The sequence below is a fragment of the Sander lucioperca genome, chromosome 22 (assembly GCF_008315115.2).
Source record: "Sander lucioperca isolate FBNREF2018 chromosome 22, SLUC_FBN_1.2, whole genome shotgun sequence".
NCBI classification, from domain to species: domain Eukaryota; kingdom Metazoa; phylum Chordata; class Actinopteri; order Perciformes; family Percidae; genus Sander; species Sander lucioperca.
The window spans coordinates 6,517,284-6,534,855 of record NC_050194.1 but is presented as its reverse complement, the minus strand read 5'-3'; the positions used below and the strand labels follow the sequence as shown (position 1 = coordinate 6,534,855).

General features: G+C 41.1%; 2 protein-coding genes and 1 non-coding gene across 6 annotated transcripts; 1 reads left to right on the top strand and 2 right to left on the bottom strand.

Annotated features, from left to right (window-relative positions):
* Positions 1–1,890: 1,890 nt before the first annotated feature.
* LOC116048743 (phospholipase B-like 1) lies at positions 1,891–13,224 on the bottom strand. 2 transcript variants are annotated; one of them, XR_004104728.2, is made up of 11 exons: positions 12,961–13,224; positions 12,208–12,430; positions 11,654–11,737; positions 11,046–11,187; positions 10,772–10,918; positions 10,161–10,305; positions 8,414–8,614; positions 3,792–3,932; positions 3,485–3,674; positions 3,276–3,382; positions 1,891–2,510 (listed from the first exon to the last, which is right to left on the bottom strand). XR_004104728.2 is itself a non-coding variant. In XM_031297948.2 (11 exons), the coding sequence occupies exons 1-11, from the start codon at positions 13,025–13,027 to the stop codon at positions 2,337–2,339; spliced, it is 1,617 nt and encodes a 538-aa protein (XP_031153808.1). In that variant the 5' UTR covers positions 13,028–13,224; the 3' UTR covers positions 1,891–2,336. The 2 variants fall into 2 exon arrangements, 1 of the variants encoding a protein (XP_031153808.1); XM_031297948.2 differs by having other exon boundaries at positions 3,489–3,674.
* cby1 (chibby homolog 1 (Drosophila)) lies at positions 12,794–17,572 on the top strand. 3 transcript variants are annotated; one of them, XM_031297964.2, is made up of 5 exons: positions 12,794–12,961; positions 14,040–14,138; positions 14,414–14,519; positions 14,616–14,728; positions 16,882–17,572. In XM_031297964.2, exons 1-5 carry the CDS (start codon positions 12,929–12,931, stop codon positions 16,960–16,962), a joined length of 432 nt encoding a protein of 143 aa, XP_031153824.1. In that variant the 5' UTR covers positions 12,794–12,928; the 3' UTR covers positions 16,963–17,572. The 3 variants fall into 3 exon arrangements, with proteins under 3 accessions (XP_031153824.1, XP_031153825.1, XP_031153826.1); XM_031297965.2 differs by lacking the exon at positions 12,794–12,961 and adding an exon at positions 13,670–13,787; XM_031297966.2 differs by lacking the exon at positions 12,794–12,961 and adding an exon at positions 13,673–13,873.
* Positions 13,170–13,242, bottom strand: trnar-ccu. Its single transcript has one exon. It is a non-coding gene; the product is annotated as a tRNA-Arg (tRNA).

Genomic DNA, 17,572 nt, shown 5'->3' with positions numbered 1-17,572 from the left:
GGTCCCAACATATAACACAATCATTACATAACAACAGAGAAGTAAACAAAAACCAAACAAACAAAAAGAAGAAGAACAACAACAACACATGCATATGTTCATCAATACATTACAACCACCAAATGGCCAAGATGGCCAATAATAAGTAAATAAGTAAACAGTAGAGTGTGAGTGAATTTCAACTACAGTCAAATATAAACATTAGGTATGGACAGTAGGTTTAAGGATTGTCTGCATATTTAATAACAAAGGCAGTTTATCTTAAAGTGAGCAGACAGGGCATGTTTAAACAAACCAAGTAAAGAAATTGATCTTATTTCCACAGATAGATTATTCCAATCTGCTGGAGCCTAAACTTAAAAGCTCTTTTGCCAATAGATTTTTTTAACTCGCGGGACAGAGAAGTAGAGTTGAGTGGCAAACTTCATAGTTTGAGGTATAACGTACAAGATACTGTTTTAAATAAGGAGGATAATTGAACCTCAGGTTGAAGAGGAACAATGTGGATTCCGTCCTGGTCGTGGAACAACGGACCAGATCTTCACTCTCGCAAGGATCCTGGAGGGAGCCTGGGAGTGTGCCCAACCGGTCTACGTGTGTTTCGTGGATTTGGAGAAGGCGTATGACCGGGTCCCCCGGGAGATACTGTGGGAGGTGCTGCGGGAGTATGGGGTGAGGGGGTCCCTTCTCAGGGCCATCCAATCTCTGTACGACCAAAGTGAGAGCTGTGTCCGGGTTCTCGGCAGTAAGTCGGACTCGTTTCAGGTGAGGGTTGGCCTCCGCCAGGGCTGCGTTTTGTCACCAATCCTGTTTGTAGTATTTATGGACAGGATATCGAGGCGTAGTCGAGGTGGGGAGGGGTTGCAGTTTGGTGGGCTGGGGATCTCATCGCTGCTTTTTGCAGATGATGTTGTCCTGATGGCATCATCAGCCTGTGACCTTCAGCACTCACTGGATCGGTTCGCGGCTGGGATGAGGATCAGCACCTCTAAATCGGAGGCCATGGTTCTCAGTAGGAAACCGATGGAGTGCCTTCTCCAGGTAGGGAATGAGTCCTTACCCCAAGTGAAGGAGTTCAAATACCTTGAGGTCTTGTTCGCGAGTGAGGGGACAATGGAGCGGGAGATTGGTCGGAGAATCGGCGCAGCGGGTGCGGTATTACATTCAATTTATCGCACCGTTGTGACGAAAAGAGAGCTGAGCCAGAAGACAAAGCTCTCGATCTACCGGTCAGTTTTCGTTCCTACCCTCACCTATGGTCATGAAGGCTGGGTCATGACCGAAAGAACGAGCTCCAGGGTACAACCGGCCGAAATGGGTTTCCTCAGGAGGGTGGCTGGCGTCTCCCTTAGAGATAGGGTGAGAAGCTCAGTCATCCGTGAGGAGCTCGGAGTAGAGCTGCTGCTCCTTCGCTGAAAGGAGCCAGTTGAGGTGGTTCGGGCATCTGGTAAGGATGCCCCCTGGGCGCCTCCCTAGGGAGGTGTTCCAGGCACGTCCAGCTGGGAGGAGGCCTCGGGGAAGACCCAGGACTAGGTGGAGGGATTATATCTCCAACCTGGTCTGGGACCGCCTTGGGATCCCCCAGTCGGAGCTGGTTAATGTGGCTCGGGAAAGGGAAGTTTGGGGTCCCCTGCTGGAGCTGCTACCCCCGCGACCTGACCCCGGATAAGCGGCGGAAGATGGATGGATGGATGGAATTGAAATAAATACATTTAAATATAAGTTGAAGCCAGTGAGGGTGTCTTCTGCTACTTAGAGATGGCCAATTAAGTGCATTATACATTATACAGTGTAATTGTTGCAATTATATTATAATAATGTATAATTTGTTTTCAACAGTGCTTCGAGGGAATTATATACAGTGATGAGTGAGATAAGGACATCCAAGGACAAATCTGCAAAATTGATTTCAAAATGCATTTTAGCATTATGTATTAATGGATTAGTAAATAGTTTTATAACAAATAATCAAGCCGGTGTCCTTCTAACTCAGACTGGCATTCATCAGCTTTAAAATAAATGACAGTTTCACTAAATTCAAATGGATTGCATATTGACAATGGAAAATGGTCCCGTGTCTGTATTTAACCCTTTAACAACCTATTCGTAGTTGTGATGATGCACTGTCTAAGAATTTAAACTGTACTTATATTTCAATTATATAATTTATAGGACCAAATTAAAGGGATTTGTTTTTTATCATATTTTGCCAAGCTTCTACATTGTGCCCAGTAATCACACCAGGACTCAGGTGTTCAGTACATTTGTTCTTGATTTGAACAGGAAAGTATGACCTGTTCTACCTAGATGGATTTTTTTTTTTTGTCTCTGTGCTCTCAGGGCCGATGCAGTGTGGGTCTCATAGTGAGGAAGGGAAAATTATAGGTGTGTGGGAGACCCTGATGAGTCGTGAGATTGAAGGATTGCCATGAGAACGGACGCAGGCCCTGCGTCGTGGGGCCGTTTATTGCCTCTGCGGCCAGCTGGACAGCCATCTTGTAGTCCGTCACCTGTACCATGAGATAGATATGGGTGAGAAGGGCACAAAGGAGGGAAGGAAGGAAGAAAAGGGAAGTCATTTAATATGGTTCAAATATTAAATAGACATCCATGAAGGCATTTCTGTTGCCATTAATGGAAGTTAGTCATTCAAAACCTGCACGTCACTTGTAAAGTTTGGGTTGAACTAATGTGGTATGACATTTTAAAACTCCTGGTGAAATTAAATCTGACCTTTTAAAAGCCAGAAATGAAAAGTGAAGAGTGGAACAGCAAAGTATGAAGAAAAGCTACAGACTAACAAAGTTATGTCCATAGCAGCTCTTTCAGGCAGGGTAACCCAGTGTACATATCCTCTGGCATCTTGGATTGAAAAAAAGTTAGTAGGCCTACTTTTTACATTAATTTAAACATTAAGTTAGCATTGTCATTGTGAGCATGTAAGCATGCTGACGATAGCATTTAGCTGCCGATAGCTAGCATGGCTGTAGAGGCTTCCTGAGTCCTGTTAAACAAAAAATATAACAAAATTATTAAACAGCTAAAAAAAAGATAATTTTTTAATTGGGAAAAGGAATTTGGAAACACAAATGTGGTGGCTATAGCCAATAACTAATATCGAACAAAAGGCCATATTATTCCTAGACAAAAACACATACTGTACATGCAGCTATGAATTCAGCACAATACTTTTGTAATAGCATGTTCTACTTTCTACTTTTTACAGTGCATATTGTAAACTTAATCCTGGCACTAATGTTTTGATGGCCTCTTACCTTAGTGTCATAGCAACCTCCTGGATGTGGTCTCCTTAGTCTCAGGTCGTTACGGCAACAGATGGTTTTACATGGATGGCCCTTGGAGTAGGGGTCTCTCTTGTAGTCTGTAACAGATTTTTTTATGTGTGTTTTGTGTCACATCTCTAAAGCCCTTTGAGTTCAGGAAAAGATAGAAAATATGATTAATGCAAGAGTTATTGCTTCACCTACTGTTGTATCTCATGATGAATTTGAGGGAGCCAAGGTCAGACACCTTGGCCTGGTCCCTGCGGAGGATTTTGGCTCGGGGACAGAGGTCGTAAGAGAAGTCCTGTCCGTATCTCTTCCACATCACACCGTACCCACTCAGGTTGTAGATTTCAACATGAAATGGTATGTTGTAGGATGGCCAATAACCTGCCAAATGTAGCACACTGAAGGTGGAGGTTGTCCAGACACATTACCACCTAAAAAAGCCATCCTGGATAAAAACAAGAACAATCTACAGTATATAGATAGGTGTTTGTTTCTCACCTTTGCATAAAGCTCGAGTCTGATCAGAGTGCATCACCTTCCCGGGAATCTGCTCCACCACAGTCAGAGCTCCATCCGTGATACTGTGACCCAGAGAAACCCTGCTCAGGTCCACCACCATGTACTGGCTGTTATATGTACCTAAAATACAGAGGAGGGGGACATGCTCGGGTTCCTGCCTTACAGACACAGAGACTCAACATGGGTCAGTATCACTTCATACTAAAAGGACTTTTCTAAACAGTTTTGCATGTTTTAACCACACACATGATTTACACATACTTTACATATCTGCTTGCCACTTCCCAAAGCAAAGTTAGTTTTCTAGGGCAGGCAGTGGTTGCACTAAAATCAGCTTGGAGAGACTTTTTATAAATAGGTCAACCATCACAGTGAACAATTTGCTCTCTTTATTATTATTATTATTATTATTATTATTATTATTATTATTATTATTATTGGTCACAGTACATGACTGTGTGGTACTACAGTTGCAAGCAGGGATAATCTTCAGAACTGCCTGTGCCGCCACTTTCTAGGATACTCTGACAGTTGAGCTGAGATGTGAAGTTGCTAAAAAGGAGCTATGTTGTTGGAATAGAAATACAGAAGAAAGAAGAGTCTACAGCCACGCTAGCAGCGCTAGGCGGCTGCTTTGTAACCTTCTGTGCTTTGAGCTAAAATGTTACGTCAAGTATTGGATGAATTAAAAAGATTTGACCTGCTGGTGGCACTAAAAATGTCACAGGATTACCAAAGTCAGTAGTCTTCATCCTATGGGGACTATGAATGTCTGCATACAGTGTCACTGAAATCCATATACTGTATCCATATCCAATAGTTGTTGAGAAATATTTTAGTCTGTACCAAAGTGATGGACCGACTTTGTCATTCCTAGAGCTGTGCTGCTAGTCTGGCTAAAAGTTCCTAAAGCTGGCTGCCGAATATCAGATGTCAAGACATCCTTGAACACACCATCAGGTAAAATTAGACTGTCTGCATTTCTACAATGTAATGTCCAGTATGATGGATTACTTAAACCTAATACTGTATTGACTTTATCCTGACTTTCTAGAAGGAAGGAAATCAATCCTAAAACTTACTTTAAACTATGCATGAACATAAAACATACATGACTTGGGCCAAAACAAGCCAATCCACCACAACACCAGGGTATTACAGTTTTTTCCAACTGCTTACACATGTTTTCAAAGCTATGTCTACTTTTTTCAAAACTCTACACACAATTCCCAAAATTGCACACACAAAATGCAAAATGCCTCACATTTCCTTCAAAATCAAACACTACATTCAAAATGCCATAAACACATCTCGAAATTAAGCATTTGCATCAACAACACTTTTTTCATAATAGTACATTTTTAGAGTTTAGAGTTAGAGTTCTAAATCTAAAGGTCTTTTGTCTTTCATAGGCTTATATCTACATTTACAATGTAGAGGGAAAGTAATTTGCTGAGAGGGGTTGAAAAGTGCACTGTAAACAACAATGTAATGTAACAGTAAACAGAAAATATTTATTGGACAAAACATTACGTTTGTAAGAGTAGCACAGCGTTGTATACAGTAGCATGAAACAAGAAAACCAAAGGTATCATTTTTAGAATAAAGAATGTGTGTGTGTGTGTGTGTGTGTGTGTGTGTGTGTGTGTGTGTGTGTGTGTGTGTGTGTGTGTGTGTGTGTGTGTGTGTTTGTGTGTTTGTGTGTCAGGGCAGGGGAGGGGGGGATTGTATGCACTTTGTCCAAAACAAAGTCTGATTGATTTGTAATGCTGAAATAGTCATTAGACAGTTGCATGCAGTATGGATGCCACTGTAAAGCTACTCAAGATGGGCTTCTCTCATTGGTCAATCCGTGGTTGATCACATTATGAATAAGTGTGGCCCTGATCTCATTAGAGATGGCTCTCCTTCTTCCTCTTCTTCCCTCCTCCTCCTCCTCCTCCTCCTCCTCCTCCTCCTCCTCCTCCTCCTCGTTGTCGTCCCCTGTCTCTCCCTCCTCCTCCCCTTGCTCTCTGTCTATTTTTGGCATCAATTGTTCAAAACAGGTAATGTGACCTTTGACCTATGTATAGGCCTATACTAAAGCAGTGATTGGTTAGTGTTCAGTTAGCATAATGTGTTTGCACATGTGAGGAGTGCGTATGTGCCCTGGTAAATAAGTGTAGCATTTTGATTGGTTGTGTTTCGAAAAGTAAAGCAAGTCACTTCATGTTAGATTTTTGTGTCTTAGGTAGAGAATTGTGTGTAGTGTTTTGAAAATAGAAAACTGAGTGAAAGGCTGAGAAATAGCTTATGGTTTTGGAGATTTGGTGTGTAGTTTTGCACTTTGAGTGAGAGGTTTCAAAACTCCTGTGACATGAAAAGATTTTGTGTGGAAGCAGTTGGAAAAAACTGTAAGAGGCTTTAAGGGGCAGAAGAAAAAGACAAACTGTGTGTAAACCTAGTTTTTAAACACTGGAGATAGTCCAGTGGAGAAGGACGCCACTAAGGGACGTGGGTTTGAAGCCTGCTTAAGGTACACCACACAGGAAATGTTTGTGATGAATCAATGTGGTTTCATTGGTATGAGGAATTTTCAATATCGATTTGAAATTGCGAATTTCAGGACTTGCGATGCAAATTTCCAACATCATTTCAACTTGTGAATTTTCAAACTAACTAAAAAATTTTTAAAAAAGTATCACTTTAAATTTTTTAAGACTGCATGCTGCTCAGTGGAAATTATTAAAGTATTACACCCCTTAACATATACAGAAAAACATTACAGGCAACTGCACTTTGTGTCACGTTACTACCTTCAACACAGAGAGATGATTAATATTAAAGAGACTATCTTCCCCCGAGAAACGCTCCCAATGGTTGTTTGTTCAAGCAGCAATTACAACCTATATTACCATTTATAGTGACCGTGCCCTCTAGTGGCCATAGTAGTTATGACGGGAGCAAAGCAGGAAGTAAAGTGACATATAAGAGCCACCAAATTTCCTCGTAAGGCGGCAGGTTGGGGTGGTGAATGGGTCAAACAAACAGGACTTTCGGGTACCCCATTGGCATGGGGTACCTTCCATAAAATCATCTCTCAATGCAAATCAAACCAGCTATTAGGCTAACTGAAATAAAACCATGCCAATCTCTAGGTATGGTGAAGGGTATGTGATGATGTGGGGCTATTTTAATTCCAAAGGCCAAGGGATCTTTATTAGGATGCATAGTATCCTGGATTCATGAAATAACTGGCCTTTAAAAATAAAAATCTGCCTTCCTCTATGGGAATTTAACATAGGGGTATGTATAATTATGGCCCCTGTATTTTAAGGAAGAACATTTATTTATTTACAATACATTATTCATTCACAAAAAAAATTGGTTTTTCCTCATTTTTTAAATTAAGGCATTAAGATCAGTTTCCAAAAGATGATTTTTTTATTCCTCTTTTTAGTCAACTTGACCATGGGTATGAATACTTATGAGCAGCACTGTATATATATATATATATATATATATATATATATGATGGATTACTTAAACCTAATACTGTATTGACTTGAAGTTCCGACTTTCTAGAGGGAAGGAAATCAATCTTAAAATGTACTTAAAGTATGATGAACATAAAACATACATGATCTGGGCCAACACAATCAAAACCACCACAACACAAGGGTGACTTTATCTAATAAAAGACCAATTATCTAGTTGCATTGCTATTAGTATATGATGGGCACAGGAAAAACAACATGCACAGTCTTGCATGTGCCTGAGGGATCTGATACGAGAGGAAGAAACACGACAAACTTCTGGCTCTGGAGTTACCGAATTGCACAGAGCACTAAATCCTAACCCCATATATATACCCCCCCCCCCCCCCCATATAAACCCCACATAAAAGGAAAAAACAGGCAAAGGTAAAGGCTCTCGTTTTAACTGTCTGCAGGCCATCACAACAGTTTGGCAGGACGGGGGGAGTATGAGAGCAGAGCTGCTGGGAGATGACAGGACTGCAGGTCTCAAGAACACTTTGTCCTTTTCTCCTATGCCTCTCCCATAGCAACATGACGTGAAAGATCATAGCAGCTGGTTAATGAACACAAGTTTAGTGTAATGAGAAGGATGGTCTGTTTGCGAGTCTGTTAAATATCTAAGGAAACATGACATAGCCAGTGGTTTAGTTCCTGAAATGTCTCTGTTGGACAGATTGTCATAATATTTGGTACAGACATTTATGTCCCCCTCAGAATTAATTGTAATAACGTTGGTGATTCCCCGACTTTTTGTTCTTGGATATATTTGGATTGTTTATTTAAATTGCACTTGTGTATAGTCTGTATGCAGCTTCTATGTATTGACACCTGGTAGGCTACTGTCAGCTAGCACTCAGTAGTCATGCATCAGTAGTTTGTCAGGCATTTCTTTGGTTTTAAGAGTGTGTGATGGAGTCGACATTTTAATATCTGGAAGGATTTAAAGGTTTAAAATAGATTCTGTTCAATTGAAGAAACAAAATCCTTCTATGTGTTTGAAAAGTATGTACCAACTGTTCTCACTCTGGTTCGCCTACTCTGGTTTTAAACAAACCCCCTTGCCTCACATCAACAGGAATTCACCTGAGTTGTATTTGGAGAAGATGTGCGCCCACTCCTCTCCGCTGTGCGCCAGGCTGTTGGCCAGGCGGACTCTCTGCCAGGCCAGCAGGCTGTGAGGATCCAGCTGGGAGAACAGAGAGACGTTGAAGACACCGATGGAGGTCTGAGTCATCAGCAGGCCGCTGCCAAGCAGGTAGAAGTCATCCAGAGACATCAGGAAGCCTGGAAGAGGGGGTAGGAGGACGAAGGGTAGAGGAAGTGAGGGGACAATGTTTTAGGACAAATAATATAATAATAGAGATGGAATGTCTGAGATCACTTATTATCCTCAGCTACAACGTACAGCTTGCATGTAGGTGTCTACCAGCAACTTAAAATTTAAAAAGTTTTAGCCAGGCTAGCAGTTTACCGCTAACAAGTGTATATTTACTGTATATTACTTTTACTACATACAGGAAGAATAAATACTTCTTTTAATATTCATGCTACTACCATTATATTACCATTACTACTACTTCTATTAGTACTAATTCTGATGCTGGTACTATTAAAGGTCCTATATTGTAAAAAGTGAGATTTCTTTTTAGATTATAAAGCAGGTCGAGGTGCTATATAAATACTGTGAATCAAAACGCTCAATCCACAGAGTACTCAGAGACGGTGCCTTTAAACGAGCCGTCAGGACTTCCGTACAGTTGTGATGTCACAAATATATAATATATATAAAAAGTGCTGCTACAGTGCCGTTACAGTCATTCCCCGCTTGCAATGACGGTGCGGAGACTCCCAGAGCGCAGATGACCCGGAAAACGCTGACCAATCAGAGCAGACTGGGCTTTTTCTGGAGAGGTTCTTATAGAAACAGGCACTAAAACGGAGCACTTCCGACAGAAGGTGAATACAGATATATTCAGACAGACAGTATTAGAAAAATAATGTGGTTTTTTTACACTAAAAGCATTTAAACATGTTATAGAAATCCAAAATACAAGTATGAACCTGAATATGAGCATAACATAGGACCTTTAATAATACATTTACAGTACTGCTGCTGTTATCAATAATGTAAATCATAGGCAGAGGAATATTTCCACTACCCTCACTTCCACCTCTACATAAAGTATTTGTATTGCATCTGTTCTTGTTCCGTTGGCCCTGTCCTGCTGTGTGTGCTAAGTGTTTCACATTGTCAGAGAGAAAGCAGTTTAGGAAGGCTGCAAGGGTCACACATCACCTCCAGTGGTAGGGGTGTATTTCATCTCCTCGTTTTAACATGGTGAAATGATATCCTTGGCCTGCCGGCCTCTAAAAATAGTGCATTAAAACCACTTGTGTTCTGATAGCAATGGAGCCTGTAAGAGGATTTTTATGGCCTGGACCACTTGGCAAATCTTTGCCCACAAAATTATTCCACCTCCTCTGACTCGACAATGAAGGGATAGATTTCATCACGGCTCTGTTTTGTACACACACTGCAGGTGGATGTCACTGACTAAGCTGTGTGCTTAGCAGAAGAATTACTTTCAGTAGAGAATGTACATTGAGGATTTGGTATAAAGTCCTTGATGTCAGTGTACAAGCACAATTCAGAGCTTTTACAAGATAACTGCTTTGCTGCACTGTTGGTTGACAAACTCTACTGTTCAAAATGCAGGTCATGTACTCAGAAAACACTTAACTTATGCCATGTCGTCTGATGATCTATTACAATATATGTAGTCCTGTGCAGTTGTGTGATACCGTACTTTGTGCGAGTGTGTGTGTGTACCAGGGTAACTGCTGAACGACATCTTTCCAGTGGCGGTGTGTGTGTCAGACACCCTGAAGTCCCAGTGTTTATAGATACGCATGGTGGCTGCATACGTATACCAGCTAGAGTGGCCAAAAAGCAGGTTCTCAAAGCCTGGCAGCACCTTGGATACAGAGGAGGGAGACAGAGAGGGTTAAAACAATGGACTGGTTAGGTCACTCTTAAATTAATTTGTCCAATACTTTGGTTTATGACCAAATACCTGCCGAACGAATGACATTCCCATCAGCTGTACTTTGTGTTTAGTGCTAATTAGAAAATGTTAACATAATAACAACATTAAGGTCCCTGTAATCAAATGAGATAAGAAGAAATGATATCTTATTAATTCAAACCAAATGATATAGTATTTCTGACAGCACTCACTCAGTGTCCTCATTCCATTTGCACTTTGTTTTGCCGAAATGAGCGTGAGTGAAAGAGAAAATATCCTCCTCCCAATGGCCTTTCGCACTCACACACTCCAGAAGAGAAAACCCCATGCACAAGGACCCACAATAAATCGAATTAGGCGTTGAGGCTTCCCAAATTTTCTCCTTTCAGCTCAAGCCAAATGAGCTTGGCCTTACCTTGATGAGAGCAGTGCAGTGGCCCATTCCTGGCATCCTGAAAGTGCCGGCCCCTGTGGAGGAGTTGGAGCGGGGCGTCAGAGCTGGGACGAGGTCCAGGAGGTCGCCAACACCATTCAGAAACTGCAAGGCGAATGCTGAGAGAGGCTGGGAGGAAATTGGAAGTGGCAGAGATGAATGAGATGATACTGTGACAACTCTCTCACCATCTCGCCAACACACACACACACACACACACACACACACACACACACACACACACACATTGACACACCTCTCTGCGTTTGCTTTTGGCCCACTGTGCAGCTCCAGCGTGGAGTCCGTCCATCTGGGCCAGGATCAGTCCCAGATGCTGCCACAAGGGCTCGCTGTATCTCCTCAGTCTCACCTGCTCTCTGGCCCACTGGTCCTGCTGGCTGTGGAACATTCAGAAAGCTGAGAGCCACTTTGGGCTGTTTCTTTCACTAATTAGTGCATTTGGCTGCTTCTCAAATCTGCTGCCTGATTTTGCTGTGCATCTAAATTCTTAATTACGACAAGCACTGCATGCACAAATGTCATTTTTGCATTTAGCATAGACTAGTGTTTTGGCAATACTGGTGAATCTGACAATATTTCATCAATCAATATCTTGCCAACCAAGAAACCTATTTAGTCAGGCGAAAAGGCCTCTGAAAAAGCATTAGACATGATAGCTCTTCATGAAAACTCAGAATAATTAAACTCTCCTTGCTTGCAGGTTTTATTGTTTCTCTGTAGCTAAAGAGAGGAACCTCTGGAGCAGTAAGAGTAGACATGATAAAGACATGATAAAGCCATTATTAGACCAATTTCTGGTTTAATCGCAGTGTAAGCTCTGAACGTGAACAGATGAGACTGTACCTTAAAAACCTTTTCAGGGGATTCAAAACCGTCTCATCCTTTAGGAGTTGAGGGTACATGTTGGAGTAATGACTGAACATCTGTCTGCAGAGAAAGAATTCAGGGGATGTAATCCAATGATGTAAAACAATGTGCAGTAAACATATTTCAGCTTTATACATACAATTGGCATTTGTGTTACATTTTATGAAAATGTACAACAGCTACTATATTTTTTACAGGCCTTCTTTTTCGTTTGTTTTTTTGATTATGAGTATTTTTCTAATATTTACACATATTCAACATCTGAGATGCCCACAGGCATTAACCTATGGAGACTGATCACTGAAATGATGCTTCATCATTATGGGGGATGACATGTTTATGACATGTTTATCTATGAGCATGCCCTTGAAAAGAATATATTTTGTTGAATTTTCTGATTCTGATTCAATATCTAGAGCACAGGCTTGAATTGACAATGTATTTAGGTGATTTTGTCCATTGATAGAAAACTACATATTTCATACAAATTATGTGTATTTGCAGTTCACTACAAGACCTGCAACACTCACCCAGCAGTGAGATAACCTTCCAGGTACCCAGCTAGGAAGAAGGTGGTCTCATCTTCCTGTGTGATTCCTCCATGACCTGCGCAGATCTCCAAGACGCCCCATCCAGAGAGGAGCAGAGTGTCATTGAAGTAACCATAGGCTCCCCCCTCTGTCTCCATCACCCCCTCCTTTAGGATCACACTTTTCTGGGCAGCATCCCAGTACACAGTGGCCTCTTGGAGCTCTACCATTATAGGAGGGTGGACAGGGTTACAGGGGTTGAGGTTAGATAACACACATTATGTAACATAATGTCATGACACCAATAGAATGAACCATTAGGAAAATACAGCTTATAAATAATCTAAAAATAGTACATATTATTATATGTTGCTCTTTAAAGACTACCACAAGGGTTAGATAATAATGTAGCCTACTATTTGTATTTGAAACTAAATCCAATTTATTGTATAGTTAAGTTTGTACAAGGTTTTCTCCCAGTAAACATAGAATGTATGAAATAAGATATATACATTCATAAAAAACAACTACAATTTAAATAATAATATGTCAATTAGAATGGTATAGTGACAAGCAGAATATAACTAAGGTTGCATTATATAACATTGGGTGCCAGCATGAACTGTATCCGTTTGTCATACGCGATTTCTACATAAACAAACAGCCTTTTTTCAATAGTAGGTTTAATTTAGTTATATCGGATTTAAAATAAGTTTCCTTTATGTTTGAATACGCTGCGGAAACGTTACTTACGGTAAGTTTGCACTGATGCAGCCAAAGTGCTCAGCAATACGCACAGTTTGATGCTCTGTTTCTCCATGTCTGTCAGCTGATTTTATCTCAAGAGCCGATGAAGCGCTGTTTTTCGGATGCTGGTAATTTTAATTGCTTGAAACATTTTTCCTCATTCTCGTAATAGTTATTCATCAAAAGCAAAAGTATTTATTAAAAGCAAAAGCAATCACCCCAGATGGGACTCGAACCCACAATCCCTGGCTTAGGAGGCCAGTGCCTTATCCATTAGGCCACTGGGGCAGTATGAAAGAAGGGCGGGGTCACAGTTATTTGTATCAGCAATGCATGCAATTCGGTTTTAATTGTGGTGTATTTGTATCGTTTAAAACCTCAGCTTTGACAAGCTAAGTTTCTGAAACAATATTTTTTCATTGCTTTCTCTAAATACACAAACTGTGCACAAGTATACAAAATTATTGGAAAGGCCGGGTGACGCGATCACCATGGTGATGCGCTTACGTCTCGCGGATGGTTCCATTATCTCCTACAAATAGGGGTATATTAGGTTATTCTTATGCGACTTTGACTTTTCAAATATACATACAAGGTCCAACGTACAAGATTCAAGCGCCGAGTTACATTTTATATGTCGTAAACTTGCTGGTGTTGGCATATCCCTTCCAATTGCTTTATATTAAAGCCGTATGCAATATTTCAGAGTGTTGTCTATTTTACCCAAATGGAACCTTCATACTTGCGCAGTAGCAGCAGCAAGTATGGCTTTGTTTGGAGAGAAATAGTTTAAACCACCACATTAAGAATTTAAATAGATAGTCTGTATGGAGGTAAATATATAAGATTCACATTGTTGGTGACAAAACATCTACTAACCCACCTGTGAGGCAGTTGACACGTTTCAATAAAATGTCAGGTATGAGTAGCTAGCGTGTTAGCCACCTAGCATTAGCTCGGTAATGTACCATTAGCTACGATCTTATATATAGCTATGAGCAACGCTAAACACAGTTACTGTGGCTACGTGATACTGCTACCTATAAAATACTAATGCTCCCATTGGTGTACCATCTTTTATAAAGGACCTTAAGAAATCACTCAAGATGCCGCTCTTTGGGAACACATTTAGTCCGAAGAAGATTCCACCTCGCAAATCTGCATCTCTGTCCAGCCTTCACACGGTGAGTTTAGAGAACTTACTTTTATTTGGCAACATCATTGCTAAAGGTCAAGCCAACACCCGTATCTCTCATGGATTCCTTATTTTATCTATACTGGTCACTTAAAGAGGATATACAAAGAGAGATAAACAAAAGCAAATTATTTTGAGACAGCTGAGGTGTAGTTGTGAAAAAGGGGCTGCAGCTCAACATTGTGTGAGTTACTGTTTATTTGGTGTGCATGCAGACTGATCTATTGTTTTCTTTTTCCTTTTTTACCCCTGAATCTCTTTTAGTTGGATCGTTCAACAAGAGAAATTGAGCTAGGTCTTGAGTATGGACCTCCTGCAATGAACCTTGGCGGTCAGAGTTGGAAATTTGAAGATGGACAGTGGATATCAGGTAATGAGTTTGAACTACTGAGAACCTTCCCATGGTGATCAATCACTGTTGGTCTCTGAATGGCCAAAACATATTTCTCTGTCTTTGTTGAACCAGAATCTGGTGGGAATGCGTCTGGTAGGGAATTGCAGCGGCTTAAGAAAAGAAATGTACAGCTGGAGGAAGAGAACAATCTCCTGAAACTTAAGATTGAAGTCCTTCTGGACATGGTAAGAACTCTAGTAGCTTTGATAATGCCCTTACATTCTCAATTGCATTAAAGATGCAAAATGAAAGTTTATTTTTGCCTCATCCTCAAATCTCTTTTAGACAGATGCAGTGACTTTGGATAAACCTATGTTTTTCATGTATAAATGGACAAATGATATTGGGCATTTTCGGACCAGAGGAACGTTTCACAACGACCAGAATCTCAATGTATTCTAATACCCCCCCCTTTTTATTGTGTCCGCACCGCTTGAACTACAAATGATTGTTGTTCTTAGAAAGCTGTTTTGAGGGCCTTTTTTAGCTCCTACTTCAAAGCAGGATTTCTCCCAGCACAAGAGGAAATTTGTATAGTTATTGGTTCAGACATGAGTGTACGTCGATGATTGATTGATCACATGAGCCGATGCAGCACCAGGCAACAGCCATTTTAACCACTAGCTAAATAGCCAGCTGCTAAAAGATTACAATTTAACAACTTAATGCTTGATCTACACACTCTTGTCACAACATAGTGTAGCAAGTATGACGGAATTAGCTAGCGTTAGCTAACTAGCCAGCAGTCAGCTAGTTAGCTTGCTAGCCTGCTAATTCCACCATACTAAGGACCTGTACGTCTCCCAGGACGCTGAGGCGGGAAAAATTGTAGCTGATCCCTCTCAACCCGGACACAAACTGTTTGAACCCCTCCCCTGCGGTCCATCAGGACCAAAACCTCACGCCATAAAAACAGTTTCTTCCCCTCTGCAGTCAGCCTCATCAACAAGGCCCCCGGACCCCCACCGACATTGACTCTACTACCCCCATCCCTAGTGCACTAACCTTCATCCTGGACTATACTGTACATCTGCCCATTGCACATACTATATATATTTTTGCATTCTGCACTTAACCCATTCAGCTATGGTAAACAGCTATTTTGCTATTTGTTTCTGTGTTTGTTTATTTCTTATTTGTGTTTAATATGTTTGTGTAGGTATGCACCATTCACCAAGACAAATTCCACGTAGGTGTAACTTACTGTGGCAATAAACCCTTTTCTGATTCTGATTTTGATACTTTCTTGTTACCCAAGTTACTGAAAATAAGCCAAACAGCAGGCTAATGGCCAGCAGTAGTCGGTCGCTCCGCCTCACTTCCCGCCGCTTACTTTGCCGGTAGGGCAGCAGACGGTATCTATAGCTAACTAGCCAGCTCCGCAGACGGACAAGCTAGCTAGCTAACTGTCTGCCAGTGGCGTGGAGTGAGGCGGACCAACTTGGCCTGCTTACTTCACTTTAGCGTTCCTATTGCTGGAAGGGAATGCAAAACCGAAAATAAACCCTTGAAGGTATGTCGTTCTCGGTAAACCTCCACAGTGGGCAGTTCCTTTTAGGCAGTCCCCAGAACTGTTCCGAAAATGCCTATTATCACCCTTACGCTGCCTTCACACTGGCAGTTGAAATCAGCTCCGATACGGCTTCGAAACGACCGGAAGTCATTCATTTCGCAGACTGCATGCGAATGGGTCCGAACGAGTGCGGTGCGAAAAAAATTGTGTCAGTTGGTCATCTGGATGCGTTCAAAAAATTGAACTCTTGCGAAAGGCTACGGACGGTTCCTATCCGACAATTCCAGCGTTGCTATAGTACTGATAAACAAACCTGCTAATGCTAATTAGTTAGCTAGCATCAGACATCGAACTATTGACATTATACCGCTATATCACATTTAACTATTGACATTATACTGCTATATCACATTTAACCGACGTGACATGTCAACGTCCTGGGCAACTTTTCTCCACGCAGCAGCCTTTCTATTTATATCTGTATAAGAGAGGTCATAGAGAATCGTACATTCAGACACTTATAAGTCGTTCTAGTCTCTCTGCCATTTTTGTGAGTCGCTTCCGAAGCTTTTCAACGGTGTAGTACGACGTCCGCTGGGGGCGTATTGCGTATTACGGAGCTGATTTCAACTGCCAGTGTGAAGGCGGCGTTAGGCTCCATCACCATGCTTGCAACATAGGTTAAGCACAGGTCTAAACACTGCTTGTATTTGTTATAAAAGCTTGCTTCATACATTTGAATTGTGCACTTAATTACCAGTTCAATGGTTATTTAGTTTCTTACCAAATCTGTTAAATAACTGATATTTAATCTTTCCCTTCTAGTTGACAGAGACTACCGTAGAGTACCACATGATAGAGAAAGAAGTGGAGGATATAAAGAGTCAACATCGAAGGAAGAAATGACAATCTGATGCCTTCATCATAGGAAATCTTCTTCATTCTCAGTTTGAAGTTTGTTGATATAAAAAAAGTGGTACTTTGTTTTTAGTTGTTTTTTTTTGCTCATAAGTAAGTTTTCACATAATTAAAAAACATAGGGTCTCGGCCCTGCTTGTTTATTTGGAAAAGCAGGGGCACGTTTAATCCGGTGCACCGTTTCCTTGCAACGGTGCACACCAAGCTCTGAGGTATGTTTTCTCTCGTTTGGTGGGTGTTTCCCAATCAGCAGAGACGTGTATGTAAACTTGTGGTAATAAAAATGCAGTGCACTTGTGCACGCGGCAGGGTGTCAAACGCACCACCATTTCAGTTTAAATAAATGTTTTGCTATGTATTGTCAGGTTTGAACGTGCCCCAGGTACCCCTTGATCTGATTTAGTGACTACTTTTATTTGTTCTGTCCTGCATTTGTAACTGTAAATCTGAAACAACCGTGGACGTCTTTGTTCAATACACAGCATCATTTCTACATCTTTTACATCTGTAAATCTGGCAAGTGTTGGCTGACATTTTCAAGATTTTTTGTATTTAGTGTATTTTCTATTCAGTTTCAAATTAAATTAATCACAGAGTG

Coding starts and splice junctions, on each gene's coding strand:
- cby1 (XM_031297964.2), top strand. CDS start 12,929: ATGTTTGAATACGCTGCGGAAACGTTACTTACG. Junction 14,139..14,413: donor CTCTGTCCAGCCTTCACACG/GTGAGTTTAGAG, acceptor AATCTCTTTTAG/TTGGATCGTTCAACAAGAGA. Junction 14,729..16,881: donor TTGAAGTCCTTCTGGACATG/GTAAGAACTCTA, acceptor TTTCCCTTCTAG/TTGACAGAGACTACCGTAGA.
- LOC116048743 (XM_031297948.2), bottom strand. CDS start 13,027: ATGGAGAAACAGAGCATCAAACTGTGCGTATTGCTGAGCACTTTGGCT. Junction 10,919..11,045: donor CCAAAAGCAAACGCAGAGAG/GTGTGTCAATGT, acceptor ATTTCCTCCCAG/CCTCTCTCAGCATTCGCCTT. Junction 3,675..3,791: donor GACTCGAGCTTTATGCAAAG/GTGAGAAACAAA, acceptor TACATTTGGCAG/GTTATTGGCCATCCTACAAC.